This window comes from Geospiza fortis, unplaced genomic scaffold (assembly GCF_000277835.1).
Source record: "Geospiza fortis unplaced genomic scaffold, GeoFor_1.0 scaffold896, whole genome shotgun sequence".
Lineage (NCBI taxonomy): Eukaryota > Metazoa > Chordata > Aves > Passeriformes > Thraupidae > Geospiza > Geospiza fortis.
In genome coordinates, this window is record NW_005054556.1 from 65,007 (window position 1) to 80,088 (window position 15,082).

A 15,082-nucleotide genomic window follows, 5' to 3' on the forward strand; every position below is an offset into this window, starting at 1 on the left:
AACTTGTCTGTTCATTATTATCCTACTACTGTTGTTAGGAATACTTTATTCTTTCCAATCATCTCCCAGTGATCTCCAAATGTAAAGGCATAATTTAAAATTGCATGTACTAAATATGTATTATGGGGGGGTGGGTGTTTGTAAACACACAGAAACGTAAGGACTCTTTAAATTTTCTTGCAGATCAATTAATGTGAAGAGTGTGGTGGTAGAACATATTTCCTTTAAAGTAGTTGACCACAATGTTTAGGATTCTTAATTTTATGACAATATTTAAGATTTATTATTATATGAGGACAAACATGAGATGAGTGGCCCTGATACTTTATGCATGCAAATTATGATAATTGTCAACTTATTATTCAAGTTTTTCAACAAGCACTTGCAGAAAATTGCCAGAGATTTCATATTTGAGCTCAGACTATGAGACACACAGTATAATTGCTTATTGATGAAACACAACAAAAATTTTCTAATTGGAAAAGGAAATTAGCACTTCTAGACCGAGAACAAAAAATCATATTTAATGCAAAATTCTTTTAAGATCAACTTATGCTTCAAACTTTGATCAGCAAATCTAAGAACCCATAGATAAGATACTTGAACAGTTATGTCCAGTTTGCAGAGGAAACAATGGGTAAAAGTTGTACTAATTGAGATCCAACTTCAGCTTTTTCAGATCAGCAGACACCAAGACTTCCCATGAGTTCTCCACCACATGGTCGTGAGCTCAAACTGCCAAACTCTGCCCTTCCAAGTCTAAGAGAACTCCTGGAGAAATCCTAGAGTCTCACAGACTGTGCTGGGGAACTGATGCCAAACACCAGGATATATTTTAAGTAACTATCCTAGAACTATCAAAGGCAATCATAAGAAAAACAAATTACTTACCTGGCATCTGCTTCACTATAATACTCTCTTGCAACTATATCTTCAAACAATTCACCTCCAGTGACTCTGTTACAAAAAGCAAGATGGGGAAAAGGAGATTTCAGAAGTGAAAATGTACACCTTAAATTAACTTGACAGGAAGAAGTCAGCAAGGACTAAGTGAAATATTTGTACAGAAATGCAAGAGGTTTTGCAGCAAGGTGCAGGAACTAAAGTGGAAGGTTTGTCCATCCAAATCATTACATGAATAAAATGGATGTGGTGGAAGTGCAATTATAAATAGTAAATAAGAGCCAAGGGCAGCAGCATTTCAGGCAAGATGCCAGACATCAGTTATGGATGTCAAAAGGAAAGAGCAAAACTACAAGGAAAAAGGGAACTGACCAGCCAGGAAAACTGTGGCTGAAGCTCAATACAGTTCAGGATAACTTGAAAACTGCAATATTAGGCAAAGGTAAGAAATGCTAAAACACAACGATGCTAAAAATGGAAAAGGGTCTTCCAGTGTAGATCAAATCACAAGAGAGGTGTACCCAGGAGCCAGAGGGGCTGGCTTTTTGTGCTATGCCTATAAAGAGCATTATTGAGTTGGAAGGTAAGTATCAGTAGAATCAGGGTACCTTAATCAGTTTAACAGCAGAGTTTTCCTAGAAATTTTTCATTTATCTTTGTGGAGAAAGTAAGAATAGCTAGTTAAAGCACCACTGAAAATAAGTTATGTACTAGGGAAGAACTGTATGATCCTGGGGCCAGTAACAGAAGTTGCATCGTTGCATACTCAGGAGCTCCTGGTACAATCAATGTTTTAATGGTAGAAAGTGGTTAAAAAGCAATAAAAATGTGTTTTTATATCCCAAAGATCACAGTCCAGAATGAGCCCTGAGCGATGATGCCACAATCTTGGATTGCATCTGGAATAGGGTGACAGCAAGGTAAAATCCCTCCTCATATTGTACCAGTTCTAGTCACTCAAACTGAGAAAAGAGAGCTGGATGTGCAGCATGAGCAGCTACCAGGCCACCCAGTCACTCACTCATCAGATCCCCTCAGAGAAGCAACCCCAGTTTAGCTGGGCAAAACAAAGGTTAAGAGGGATGAAAATAAATACTTAAGATGAGCATTAGCCTGGATCTCCCTAGAGGGAAGTTGTAATGGATAATATTGGTACAATAATACATGAGCATACAATACCTATAAGCAAATGTAAGGTTAAAATCAGGAGAAGTTTTCTAGCAATCCTTGTAAGATGAAGATTCATGAGCTTTTCAGTAATTTCATAACATTTGTCTGCCTGTGTCACAAAAGGGGACTCATAGCACAGGAAGACCCTTCCTGTAACATTTCTCTCCTATGCTATAGGCTGACAGACTGGCACAGCTAAATGCAATTCTTCACATATACAGGTGCTTACATAAATAATTCCTAGATGAAAGATCAATGTTTGTATTTTATTGCTGGCTATGAATGTGAATATTAGCACATTACATTTCCAATAACTTCCCAAACATAAAAGCTTGAGTGTGCAGCAAGACACTTAAAGATGGAAATGCTTAAAAATCTATACTACAGTGAACACAATTAGTATTGAATACAGTTAAGTTTATTAGGATTAAAAATTCAAGGTGAGAATACTTGGAACGTTCAGAACTGTAACACTCACTTGCAAACTGCTGAGCTAATACTTTGTAGAAAAGTCCAGTTTGCAGCCACATTAAATGATGACAGAAATGCCCTGCTCAACCAGCAGCCCAGCTCCTTTCTTAGAGAAGGCCAGTTCAAGAACTTGATTTTCATTATTTCATTTTTATTTGGGTTACACCATCCTTTTTCTGAGTTTCTGTCTTACTGACTCTTAATGTAGAGATTTTCAGGTAACAGAATGCTATTTTGTACAAAAGTCTGGAGTAAAATCTAGAGGAGGTAAAGTAGCTTGTTGCCTAATTTGTATTCTCTTTTTGCCTTGTACCTTCCAGAGACTGGCTTTGGTTGCTGTTGCACAAAATGTTTGATTGATGCATATTTTGACAGTCTTTCATAACTCCTTTTTGCACATATATTTGTCTGCCACAGTTCTGGTAAAGAGGAATAATTCTCACTTTGTGAAGAATGAAAAAAACAAAGCATCCTTTGATCTTACTCTTTCCTAAAACATTTCTTTTTGATCCAAGCTAAAGAAAGAAAACAAGAAGACAAGAAGAGAGTACCAAATTGATTGTTCTTCTCCAGCATGGAGGGAGGAAGGAGATATGAAATCTTACGTTGCTGACACTAAACATTTGCTTGGTATTCACAACCATTGTTAAATGATGAAAAGACCTAAAAGCTACTGGTTTGTACAAATTGCTCTGGTTCTTTTGTGATTTTTGAGAAGAGCATACTAAAGTGGCAACAAATAAAGCACATGGGTTTGTTTACACAGAAGAGGTACAAGCAGCATGAAGCAACACCAAGGCACTCCACACCATTTTGAGAAAAACTGCTGGTTTATGTTTACAAATATAAGAGACTAATTAGAAGAAACACACACATTAGCACAGACAGCTAAACCAGCCTCTGATGATGATCAGACTGGCGTGGTTTCCTCCTGGCTTGCGTTTACTTCTTCAATTCCTTGATAATGGAAATGGGAGGAAGCATCCTACAGTTGCGACAGAATTATTAAATTCATCTGTGGCCTTTCTACTTCTGAAAGAGAGGCCTAGGCACTTACCTGAGGCAAACACTGTTTTCCAAATTAGGCTTTTTTTTTTTTGTATTTTCTGTTTATTCCACACAGTTCCTGCAGTTAGAATCTAAAAGCAAAGCCAGTATTCTTAACATACCAATTGTTGCATCTCATCAAGTGCATTAAAACGGGAGGCACTGAAAATAGAGAATCTCATTGACTTGCACAAGAGAGTTTTCAAGTGCTACAGCTGTTTCCATTCAGATACAGCAATTAATACTGACAGAATTGATTGGATTTGAACTCATCTAACATCATTAAGACTGAAGACAGTCTCATTCGTGCTTGGCAACTGAAATGGTCCAACAGACGCAAAGCCTGACTGCAGCTGCCTTAACCAATAGGGAAGGGGAGCAAAAACTTCATGAAGTCCATTATTAAATTCATGAAGTTCATTGTTCAATACCCATTTTCCACATGGATTTCCAGAGACTCCCACCTTCCCATTTGACAGCAGAACTGTTCACCCAAAAGCATATCTGTAACGGAGTACATTCAACACTCTTGCTTTCTCCAGATAAAAGCACAGTCTGAGGTATACAAGTGAAGCAACAGGCTGCAGACCTGTGGCATTTAATCCAAAGAGATTATTAGAAATTCAAAACAGAAAGTAACAACGATTGTTTTCTCCTATCCACAGAAAGGGCAGTCTTTCCCTTCACTTTCTTACGTGGGCTGAAGTCTGAAAGAAATTTCTGAGGAAACAGCCGTACCAAATCCCACACAGTCTGAAAGAAATCATTAAGAAAATGACATGATGGCATGTGTGGGTGGAGTGACAGTGTTACACCACAGTCAGGCTCCTGCTGAATAAAAACTAAAGAAAGAAAAGCAAGTTCTTGGCCTGTGTGTTCAAGAAGTGCATACAGTACCTTTTTATCATGGCAGCAACCACATGTTTGTAAAAGGTGAAGTTTCACTAATAAATAATACTAGTGAGCATTAAAAGCAATGAGTTCTTAATCTGAATGTGAAAAATCAACTGTGAACAGGCATTCCCAGTAATTTGGCAAAAGTTTCTCAAGAATGCAACCTGTTGCCGCTCCAGAAACAATTACCAGTCAGCAAAGTCACTGCCTCTGCCGTTTAGACATTTTCTTTTTTGCAAAATAATTTTTACAAACCCCTCAAACCACATGGTCAAAACATAAAAGCTTTATATATATATATGTGTGTGTGTTTGAGGCTGTTCCTCTGTTTGTCCTGAATGGGACTGACAGGGAACAGTGGAAGTCCTAGCCAAGGCAGAACACTTCCTGTGGAATCTAGTTTTCTGCCAAGGCAGTATCTTTGGGTTAGGCATTAACATTTTACTGCAGAACACAGGCTTCTATTTGCTCCCTTACTATCGAGATCTAGATACTGTTATCTACAATTCTGAAGCTGTTCAAATGTTCTAGTTCACATCACAATCATAACCCCCTGAGATAAGTCTGGCACTATATATTAAATTTAAGGCAAACGTGGACTAAATGCAATTTTAGTATGGCACACTTTCTCACAGTACAGCAGTACAAAAACAACAAAAAAAAAAGCCACTGTTTTTTAAAAGGGATATTGTCCCTAGAACTAAGAATTTTACATGCACTTCTTAGAAATGTTCTGAATTAAGAAGCTTTTTCCAATTCCACATAGAAAGATTTCCTTTGTAGCCCTTAAAGGAAAAAAAAAGCAAAACAAACCCCAGCGCATGTCAGAGAACAAATATGTGTGTTGTGCCCTGGAGCCATTTCCAAGCCAACAGTCACAGCACTTACCTGGGACAGACACAAATCACACACAAGCTTCTGTTGAACTCAGTTAGGATTTGAGTCCTGAATCCTGAATGCCTTCACTGCAGACAGACTATTTTAATATTTGTGTATTTCTAGTCTGAAATCTAGTGCTGAAGAAGTCTTTACAGATTTCTTTAAAAAAAGTTAAGTCAGGAAGTAAACCAGAATGTAACTTGAACATGAAAGCACACAATTGCTTGTGTGCAGGAAGATTCAGGTTCTAACTTAGCCATGCTGAATGCAAATACTTCTGTTTGTATGCTTAGAAATGGGCTATATTCCATTTCGGGGGAAATAATGTATTCTCATTCTAACCAGCAAAACCACGGGGGGACCAAAGAAAGCTCTTTGGGTAGGTGGGTGGGCGTGCTGTCTGTTAAACCATAAAGTGCCTTGGAAAATTTTACAGTTCAAAGAGATAATTTTACTTAAGTAAGTCAGTCTTGCAATACAATCCCTATCATTCAGGTTTGTCCATATCCAAAACCATAAGAAGCAACTTTTCAAATGAGTGGCAAAGTTTGCCCATCCCAGGAAAGATTGAGGAAATCAGTTTCTCTTTTCAAGTTATGAACACACAGTTCATGCTGTCACCATCCCTGCTTCCACTAAAAAGCTTTATCTGGAAAAAACAAGCTCCATGCAGGCCCAGTCTCTGCATGAACAAGTCATGGGACTTAAATTCCTGAAGCAAAAGAGAGTATCAGTAGGAAATTTCATTTCTATAGGCTGGGCATTTTACATCCTGAGTGGTGCCAAAATGAAACATTATAAAGCAGTAAGATATCAATCAGGAATGAAGTACTAAAAGAATCTTTCCCTCTCTAAACTCAGGCTTACCTTTTTAATCCAGCAGTGGAGATTTTCTGTAGGGAAATTAGTGTTCCACATGGTTTTTTTTTATATTTCCTTTAGATAACTGACTTGCAGCAAATATTTATTTCTGAGTCTATCTTTGCTTCGTTTTGGCTGGTAGCACACAACTCTTACTTACATACCTACACTTTATATTAAAATCCACTTCACCAGTGGAGGGTTACTAGTTTTTATGGAATAAATGGGATCCTTACAGTGACACTTACAAATGAATTCTTGCACATGCAAATGACCAAATATGTTCCTGTCCTTCCAGCTGTTTCCATCTATTTGTGCAGCTCATGGCACCAGAACCAGGCATTTATCTCATGAGCTTGCACTTGCATCTCCAGGTTTGAACAGCCCATTCCCAACATGCTAAACAAATGCAAAACAAATACTTACAAGTCAAAGACTAAGTAATGGAATCCTTCTTCTGATATGCTGTCATGGAGCCGCACTGTGGAAAGGGGGAAGAAAAGATAAACACCAGTCACCTTCTCCATGTCTTTGATGGCTGTTGCTGGTTTGGGGGAGAAGGAGGGGGGGTTATAATTCTACTGCAGAGCGGGCATTGCACCTCTGTATGTTCTCAACTGTGGGTTTTGGGGCTTTGTTTTAAATTCCCTACCCTCAGAACTGCCTTTTCCATAACTCTTACTTTTCTAATGTCATACCACCTTTTTCTCAGCAGTATTACATCTTACAAGTTGTAAATAAAGCAAGATGAGGAAAATCCCCCCACAATAAGTCACAAATTTCAGCAGAGTAACAACCTTCTAGGGCTTGTTAACAATTTCTCACACGTACTGTGAAGAGTTGCAAAGAGAGAAATCTCCTGGCCAGTGTAGAACATCCTAACTAAGCCCCCATGCCACATTTCCACACCGCTCTCTGTGTCCACATCTAAAGCTTTCCCTGAAAATGTGCTTGTCAGCTGCACCATCTTCCCTTAGGATTTTAAGAATTCACACCACATCATGGTACAACTACGAATTAAGTCCTGTGGTTTTCCTTAATTACTTTAAATGGAATTGCAATTTCCAAAGGTAATACAGGAAGCCTTGTCAAGTAGTTTGATCCAAATAATTATCACTTATTGAATCAAATGAAAAAATCAGGGTACCCTAAAAGTGATCTGTGTTCAAAGCTGAGCTGAGCAACAAAGCATAAAAGAAAAGAATTTTCAGATCTCCCCAGATGGCAACTTTCTGTATTAATAATTTTTTATACAGGACAAATAAACATGACTTTTTAACTTAATAATATTTAGCCCAGAGAAACATCTTGTGTTTACACAATACTGAAGAGAAAACCAGCTCTTGGCTGACTCAGTGTGCAGAGCTCATGATGATTCACATGAGCCAAGTAGGTCTAAATCAGAGTTTGTGGTTTTGGCTGGTTCTGTATTTCAGATTACTCCATGTTTTTATGAAGGGGACAGCCAACACCACCCTCCACCCTCCCAAAAAAACCCCAAACATCCCCAAATCAGCTTTCTGTCTGCTTGCATTGAGCTGAGCTTTCAATACCCCCAAATGTCTCATCTTTAAAGCAAACCAAATGTGGGATGAGACACCACGTACCAGCCTAGAAGAGCACCTTCACATTTCTAGCTGAGGACTGAGACCCCTAAAACATCTGGCTGTTGGCACATTACTTTGTACAGCAGCATCAAAGATACTGCTCATGAAATGGGATTTAGTACAGCCCCTTGGGTATGTCACAGATGCTATACAGCCCTAAACCTGTACCATTTGGAGCTCAGTTCGTCTGCTATGCATGTACATCTACAAAGAAGTTAGCAACTCTTTAAGCTTTATACATAGCAAATGATACTTTTTGATAGAAAAATCCTGTTCATTAAATAGACTAGTAAGAACTCCAAGCATAGCTTTTTCAATTCAGACTAACATTTTCCTCTGTCATATCCCTGTTACCAAGAAGGTCAGGATGGCACCCTGGAAAGCTTCTCAAGCTTTAGTGTCTGCCTGAAGCAGGAGGTGCTCTTGCTTTGTCATTTCCTTCTCCAGAACAGGACTTGGTTCCAAGTGCCTGCAGAACCACAGATCTGTCCCTCTGGACTAGAAAGAGGCTGTGATTTTAGATGATGGATGATGTTTTGCTGAGCCAGAGGAGCCTAACTCCCTGCTAGCCAAACTCAAGTCTGACACATCTTCTTCAAGGATATCTTCTTTAAGATCACATTCTTTCTTTTCCTCCCAAAGGCCTGAATCACAGAAGTGAGATGGAACAAATCCTTCTCTGAATCAGGCTCATATACCCCTGATTGTTTCTGAAAAGGAAAACAGGCTGAGGCAGCTGGGGAAGATGAGAGCTGCCTTTTGGCCCATGCTTATGTTGGCACCTTTGGTCAATCCAGGCACGTGGTTCTGTCTGTGAAGTGGAAATGCCAAATAAGCAAGGAAAGAGGAGAGCAACCCCTGGTGCAGAGCAAAGGGTGCACCACAGCACTGAGGCTAATCCAGCACAGCCCAGATATTCTGCCTGCACTCAGCCTGCCCTGGAAAAACAAGGGATGCTGGGATGACAATTTGAGAAGATACTCACTAAGTTTAAGAGCGGATGCACTACAACAAGTATTTGTGCAGTCACTGCAGACAGATACAGTTCTTCACACACCCCTATCAGGCAGGGTTCAAGCATGACCAACCAAAAGGCAGCAATTACAGAGATTATTCATCCAATATAAAAACTCCCATCAGAAGTTCACACTGCCATTCCTATTTCTTCAGAGACACTAAGCACTCATCAGTGGTAACAGTTCCATTTATCTTTTCTGAAAAGACTTCAGTTAGACCAAATCATTACTAACTGCAGATATTTCATCAATACTGTTATTAACAAACACGTGAGAGGGCAGCAAGGAAATGGAGGTAGCTTCCTTTCCTCCTGCCTGCTGTGGCCCTGTGGTCTCTCTCCTCTACTGGGTTCTTACCAGATGCTTAACAAACTCAGACAAAGTCGTTGCTCCTAAGCAATGGAATGCCAGACAGGAACCCAGGGAGCTTACAGCCCTTCCTTTTGGAGAAATATTGGAAGCCCACAACCCATCAGGAACTTTGGCTTCAGCACTGATTTTCACCTGAAATACTTGCTAATCATCACACTGGAAATAACCTAACAACAATTTTAGGGAAAACTCCTATTAGCTTGATTAGCTTCCATTTAGCCATTAGTGTGGGCCAGCTCCAATCTGACCAAAAAGTAAAATGATCTCCTTTACGTGACTTTTTCTGCTGAACTGCACTATTTTGTGCCTATTCCACAGAAAACAGCTTGATATAATGGCCAAATAACTTTATTATTTCCTTTTTGAATTTCTGCCCTTAAGAAAAAAAAAAATCAAAATAATAGTATTCTACATGCTTCCACTGAAAATCAAAAATTTTCAGGCAAGGAGTCAAGTCAAACAGTCAATAGTCAGAGAGAAATTCTCGACGACAAAGATATTTAACCACAGCTAAACCTATTGCCTAAAATACTTGTGTGAAACTGCTCGTGATCATCTGGCTAAATTTGGTATCTGAATTGGTTCATGATACAAAGACAAACTACTGGAGAAGACTGAACTTCACACCAAAGTTCTGTTGCATGGTCAGCACAGCAGCTGCACAGATGTGCACCAAGGTGCCAAACCACCAGAGATGCTCCTGGGGGAAAACTCTCTCTATGCAACCCCCATCCATTGTGCCAATGAACAGAGTATGGAAAAGGATTAACACAGACAATGGTAAAGAATTGGATTTTCCCTTTGGTAGTAGAGATTAAGATCTGTGGACTCCCAGAGACACCGATCCTGTAACTCTGTGACGTTTGATGTCTCAAATTAGTGCACCACTCAGAGGTTACAGAGCACATTCATCAGTAGTAGAGGTTTAAATGGAAAAGGATTAACACAGACAATGGTAAAGAATTGGATTTTCCCTTTGGTAGTAGAGATTAAGATCTGTGGACTCCCAGAGACACCGATCCTGTAACTCTGTGACGTTTGATGTCTCAAATTAGTGCACCACTCAGAGGTTACAGAGCACATTCATCAGTAGTAGAGGTTTAAAATGGGTTTGAAAGTCACAAAAGCTTATGTGATATTTGCTGAAATATGCAAATTACTTCAAGTTTCTGCTTTCCTGCAATGATGAAAAAAGGAAAAGGATGCTTTCCCTTCATGTTTACTTCCAGAAGTGTAATACAGTATTTATGCACACCTCATGTACACCACTTACTGAAACAAAGAAACAAACACCCCAAACCAAACCCCCCCCACCCTTTCAAAAATGAACTTCATTTACTTAATGGAAGGAACTTCACGGAATGGCTTAAGTCAGCTTTGGGTGTTCTATGAATTGGTACCTGTCTGCCAGTGGATATGGGATAAATTGTTGCATTTGAAATTGAAAAGTAAAAATAAAAAGTTTTTTAAAAATCCTCAGTCACTGAAAAGCCATAACCAGATATATTTTTTACTCATATTTGAACCACACAATTTTCTATTTCAAACGTGTGTTTATAAGCATTTTCTGCTGTGCTGTCTTTGACAAAGCAAGCCTTGTGCTCAGCAGAATTGTTGAGAAGTGGCAGATCTGCTGTGGCTTAGCACTGTCAGAACTCCCATTTTCCTGCGAAGTCACCCTTTTCCACCTTTCCTGTTCTACTGCATAAAGCAAAGTGATGAGGGAGAATAAAGTTACCAGTTGAACTTCACCTGAAACTCTTGTGGACACCAGTGCAGGAGCCTTTACAGCAGTACAAAGAACTGAGACCAAAGCCAGCATCCATCCTACAGCTTTTAATCTGGATCCCAAGGGGAATGTGCTGGGATCCCAAGGTAAACACAATAAACCTGCACGAGGAAGCAGAACTGAGCATGCAAAAGTTTGTGACCCAGTGCTCAGGAGTGCTACTGCTGGCACTGATCTGCTCCCTTCAAACAAAACAGCTTCACTGCAGCCTCATTCTCAGCACCTCCGTGCTCCACCGTGTCCCCACATCCTCTTTGGAATGCCTGGACTAAATGCTATAAATGATCTCTGCTGAGCCACCAAACCCCTTAAATCAGCGGCGCAGAAGAGTCACAGCTATAGCTCCCAGGCAGGGAACTCAGCATGAAAATGGAGTCTGTGCTGTCTTTACGGCTCCTCACACTCACATTTCCTCTCACACAACACTGCTCTGCTGAGACCATGGAAGCCTGGGGCCCTCTATAATAAAGCTCATCAGGTACAGCAAAGAGAACTTGGCAAACACTAATAAGAGCTGTTACCTAAGAGTCTGAAATATTTAGAGGCTAATCTGCTAAGATTAGTACAGTAGCAATGCTCTAGGGCAGCTGCTTTCTGAACAACACTAAATAAAGAGTAATGCTTTGCATATTTAAGAAAATAATCCTCCCCCAATGCTCTCAAACACACCAGCAGTAAAATGCAACACTTACATTCATTAAATGATTTTATGCAAATCAGCAGTGCTGGGTACACCATAAGCAGGTGGCCTCTATTCAGCAACAGTGAACCAAAACTGTAACTGTCAAATTCCTTCAAAGGGTATTTTTTTTATTACAGTGCAAATTCAATTATTTAGGGCCAAAAACGTGAGGAAAAAAAAATCCTATTCATGTGCATCTCAAAAATTGATATAATAAGAAATTATGGGAAAAATTGTAGAAGAGGTTTTGCAGCAACTTCTATGAGTCAGAGAGAAGTTTGATAAGAGGATCCATGTTTACCCCTGAAACAATTTTCTACCAAGGTCATTGACATAGAAACCAAGAAAGAAAGAAGGATAAATAAGAGAAACCTGCAACTGCCTATTCCAACAAGCACTTTCTTTGTCTTTTGTGACCAATGAGTGAAGTGTAAACTTAGGAGTTTTGTAGGAATGTACAAAAAGCATGCATGCTAGAATAAAACCAGTTTGAAGTCTTCTGAAAATGGAGTGTGTTGCTTTGTTTTACAACCATTTCAACTAGGACAAAAAATATCTAGAGAATTCAATATTTGGAAATACTGCCTTTTCCCCAAGGCATTGCAACAGCAAGTGTTGAGTACTACAAACAAAATGCCATATATTCCAAAAATATTCATTTGTGAGCAAAACCCACCCCATCAAGGCCCTCACAATAAACAACTGTATTCTGATTAAATGCCAGCCTACGGCAGGCACGTGGAGAAGTCACTTGGCCAAAGTGTTAATGTTAGCAAAAGAGTCTTGCTACAGAAAAAATGAAAAATTACTTGTCAAAGCAGATAAAAGATCACATTTTGTACAGAGACTGAGTGACTCCACGTACTGATGTCAAAGCACATGGCCTCAAATTACCAGCTCTTTTGTCATGGAGACACTCTTGTTTAAAGACTTGACAGTCTTTAAAAATGAAATTTCCCAGCTAAAATTAACTAAATAAGAAAAGAACAAAAACCCAAGAGGTATTCCAAAACATCTAATTCTGTGTTGGGAGTCCCTATGTAGAGCAGTTAAGATAACTGATGCTTATCTCTTTATCCCACAGGCTTTAGTTGCTTTTCAGTGCACCATAACACAGGTGGATGTGCATTTCTGTGTGCACACGTGCCCAGAGCACTTCTGTGGAATTATATCCTGGATCCATGAAGTTAAGAGGAACAGCTGGAGCTGCACACCTTTAATTATTCATGTAAGAAAACAGGACAATTGTACGGAGTTGTTGCACAAAAGAACAGGGAACTAAAATGTACACCTGCACCTTCATGTCTTCATTTAATATACAACCCTGTCATTTACTGGAAATCTTGTGTTTCAGGGTGAGCCAGCTCCTCTTTGCAGCTGAAGGTCTGCTTTTGTAAGTTTAACAAGATTTTTTACAAAGCAACAAAAAGCCTTACAAATGTCATCACATTAAGCCTTATGAGGATAACTGCATGGATTAAAAGCACAACTGACACAAATTTTTGCTATGAGCAAACTGATGTCTCAGCTGCCAGTGTTGATGCTTTAAGCACTAACATTTTTTTAACTATTTTTTGCATTTATCAGAACATGTAAGAAGAGGAATAAAGACACAAGAATTTCATGGAGTATTAACTAATAAAAGGATAAGCTGTAACACAGAGATGTTACATCAACTAAAATTAACAGGCTCAGGAAACCACACAGTGTACTTGAATGGAGGAAATGCAATTGCCCAATTTTTAAAAATTAGACTTTATCCCTTTAATATTTACAGTGCTGGCAACAGATTTATATAAATAATATGTAGGGCCTACACATCAACAAAATTAGTTATTGAGGAGCTGTAACCATTGGGTAGGACACAGCCTGCCTTCTTGGCTCTCCTCTCTTAAAATACATTAAAGATAGACACATATAAACAATTTACATAATGACCACTTAGAGATGCATGTAGGTTTATTTTTTAAATGCTCCCCTTCCATGAGGACCAAGTTCCAAGGTATTTAAAAGCATCAGCTTATGAAAACAAAGTTTGTCTACTTTAAATATTTTAAACAAAAAGGAAAGCAAAAAATTGCAATCCTGTGGCATGATCCGAGAGGAACCACAGAAAAGAAACCTCTCACACAGGAGCCAGGTATGCCCCAAGCAGACTTAGACAATGTTTGCAAAGCAACTACCACTGTATTTAAGGCACCTTTATTTAGTAACAATTGCCTTCAGAAAACCTAGGCTAAATCTTTAAGTCAGTAGCAGCAATAACTATGTCTAAATTTCCCAAAACTTTTCAGTCTTGGCCTTTTTGGTTTTTAGTTTTAAAAGCATTACTTTATCAGAGTAAAGACCATGAAGTAAAATCAAAATCCTTGTGGATTCAAGGTAACCTAGTAAAATTAATCTGAAAGTTGATTAGAAGAACTGTGTAAAGAAAGAAAAAAATAATTTAAAGTAGCTTTATTGATGTTTATGTCAGATATCAATTTAATAACTGAGTAATAATCCAATTCTTGTATACAATTTGAATCCAGTGACCGCTGCTATATTAACATCCTAACAGAAATATTTGTAATTAATCCCAGCTTTGACCAAGGGAATACTGAAAACGTAGTACTTGTATACACAGTCATGGCTTTTTGGTCTCTCACTGCTTCAGGTGAACAAGGGCTTCTACAACAGGTCCTTCTGGCAATTGGAGGCAGCTAAGCATTCTGCCCTTCTCCCCCAGTCATCCTTCACAAGATGATATTACACCTACTTCGCAGCATGATGGAAATACAGCAAGGCTGAAGAACCAGCTCCCAAGTCTGATGACTGCATTAAATGCCCTGTAAATTCCCCTTTTCCTGACAGAAATTGCGTGCAAATTTATCCTCATTCAATCAGTGAACCACCAAGAAACATTTTGCCCCCTCTCTTTTCAAAGGCTGATGGAAACACTGATATTCCTGTTCGCTTCTTCCCCCAAAGATCCACAGAATTTTTCATTTTACTAATAATGCTAAAATAAAAACTTTCAGTTCAAAAAAGAAAAGAATAATATAAATCCAAACCCAAAATGATTATTGACTTAAAATACAAACATTCATTTTTTTAAAGGAAGTACTTTCAAATCTGTGACTAAACAGGAATTTTCTACTGTAAAGCAGATATACTATGGAGAAAATAATTGAAACAGAAGATGTTTCTAGACCCTATTCAGAAGAGTGTTGTGGTCACTTTGATGGAATATGATCAATAAATTATGGTAAAGAAGATGTTTTTAACAAACTACCTTCATGAGGAATTTAATAAATGATCATGTAATGCCTCAGAGCAAGCAGGCCATTTGCTATTTAATGGAATACAATCCTTAATTATTAAGGATTTCCTTTCCCCCCAGCTGTGATGC

General features: G+C 38.7%; 1 protein-coding gene across 6 annotated transcripts in view; it reads right to left on the reverse strand.

The window, feature by feature from the left end:
• The window catches only part of CAMK2D (calcium/calmodulin dependent protein kinase II delta), a 119,706-nt gene that overhangs the window by 45,772 nt on the left and 58,852 nt on the right, over positions 1–15,082 (reverse strand). For all 6 annotated transcript variants that reach the window (XM_031064093.1, XM_031064090.1, XM_031064095.1 and 3 more), the window contains exons 3-4: positions 6,652–6,706; positions 892–957 (exon numbers count right to left, since the gene is read on the reverse strand). In XM_031064093.1, the coding sequence (XP_030919953.1) occupies positions 892–957; positions 6,652–6,706 (121 nt within the window). The remainder of the gene's footprint in view (positions 1–891; positions 958–6,651; positions 6,707–15,082) is intronic.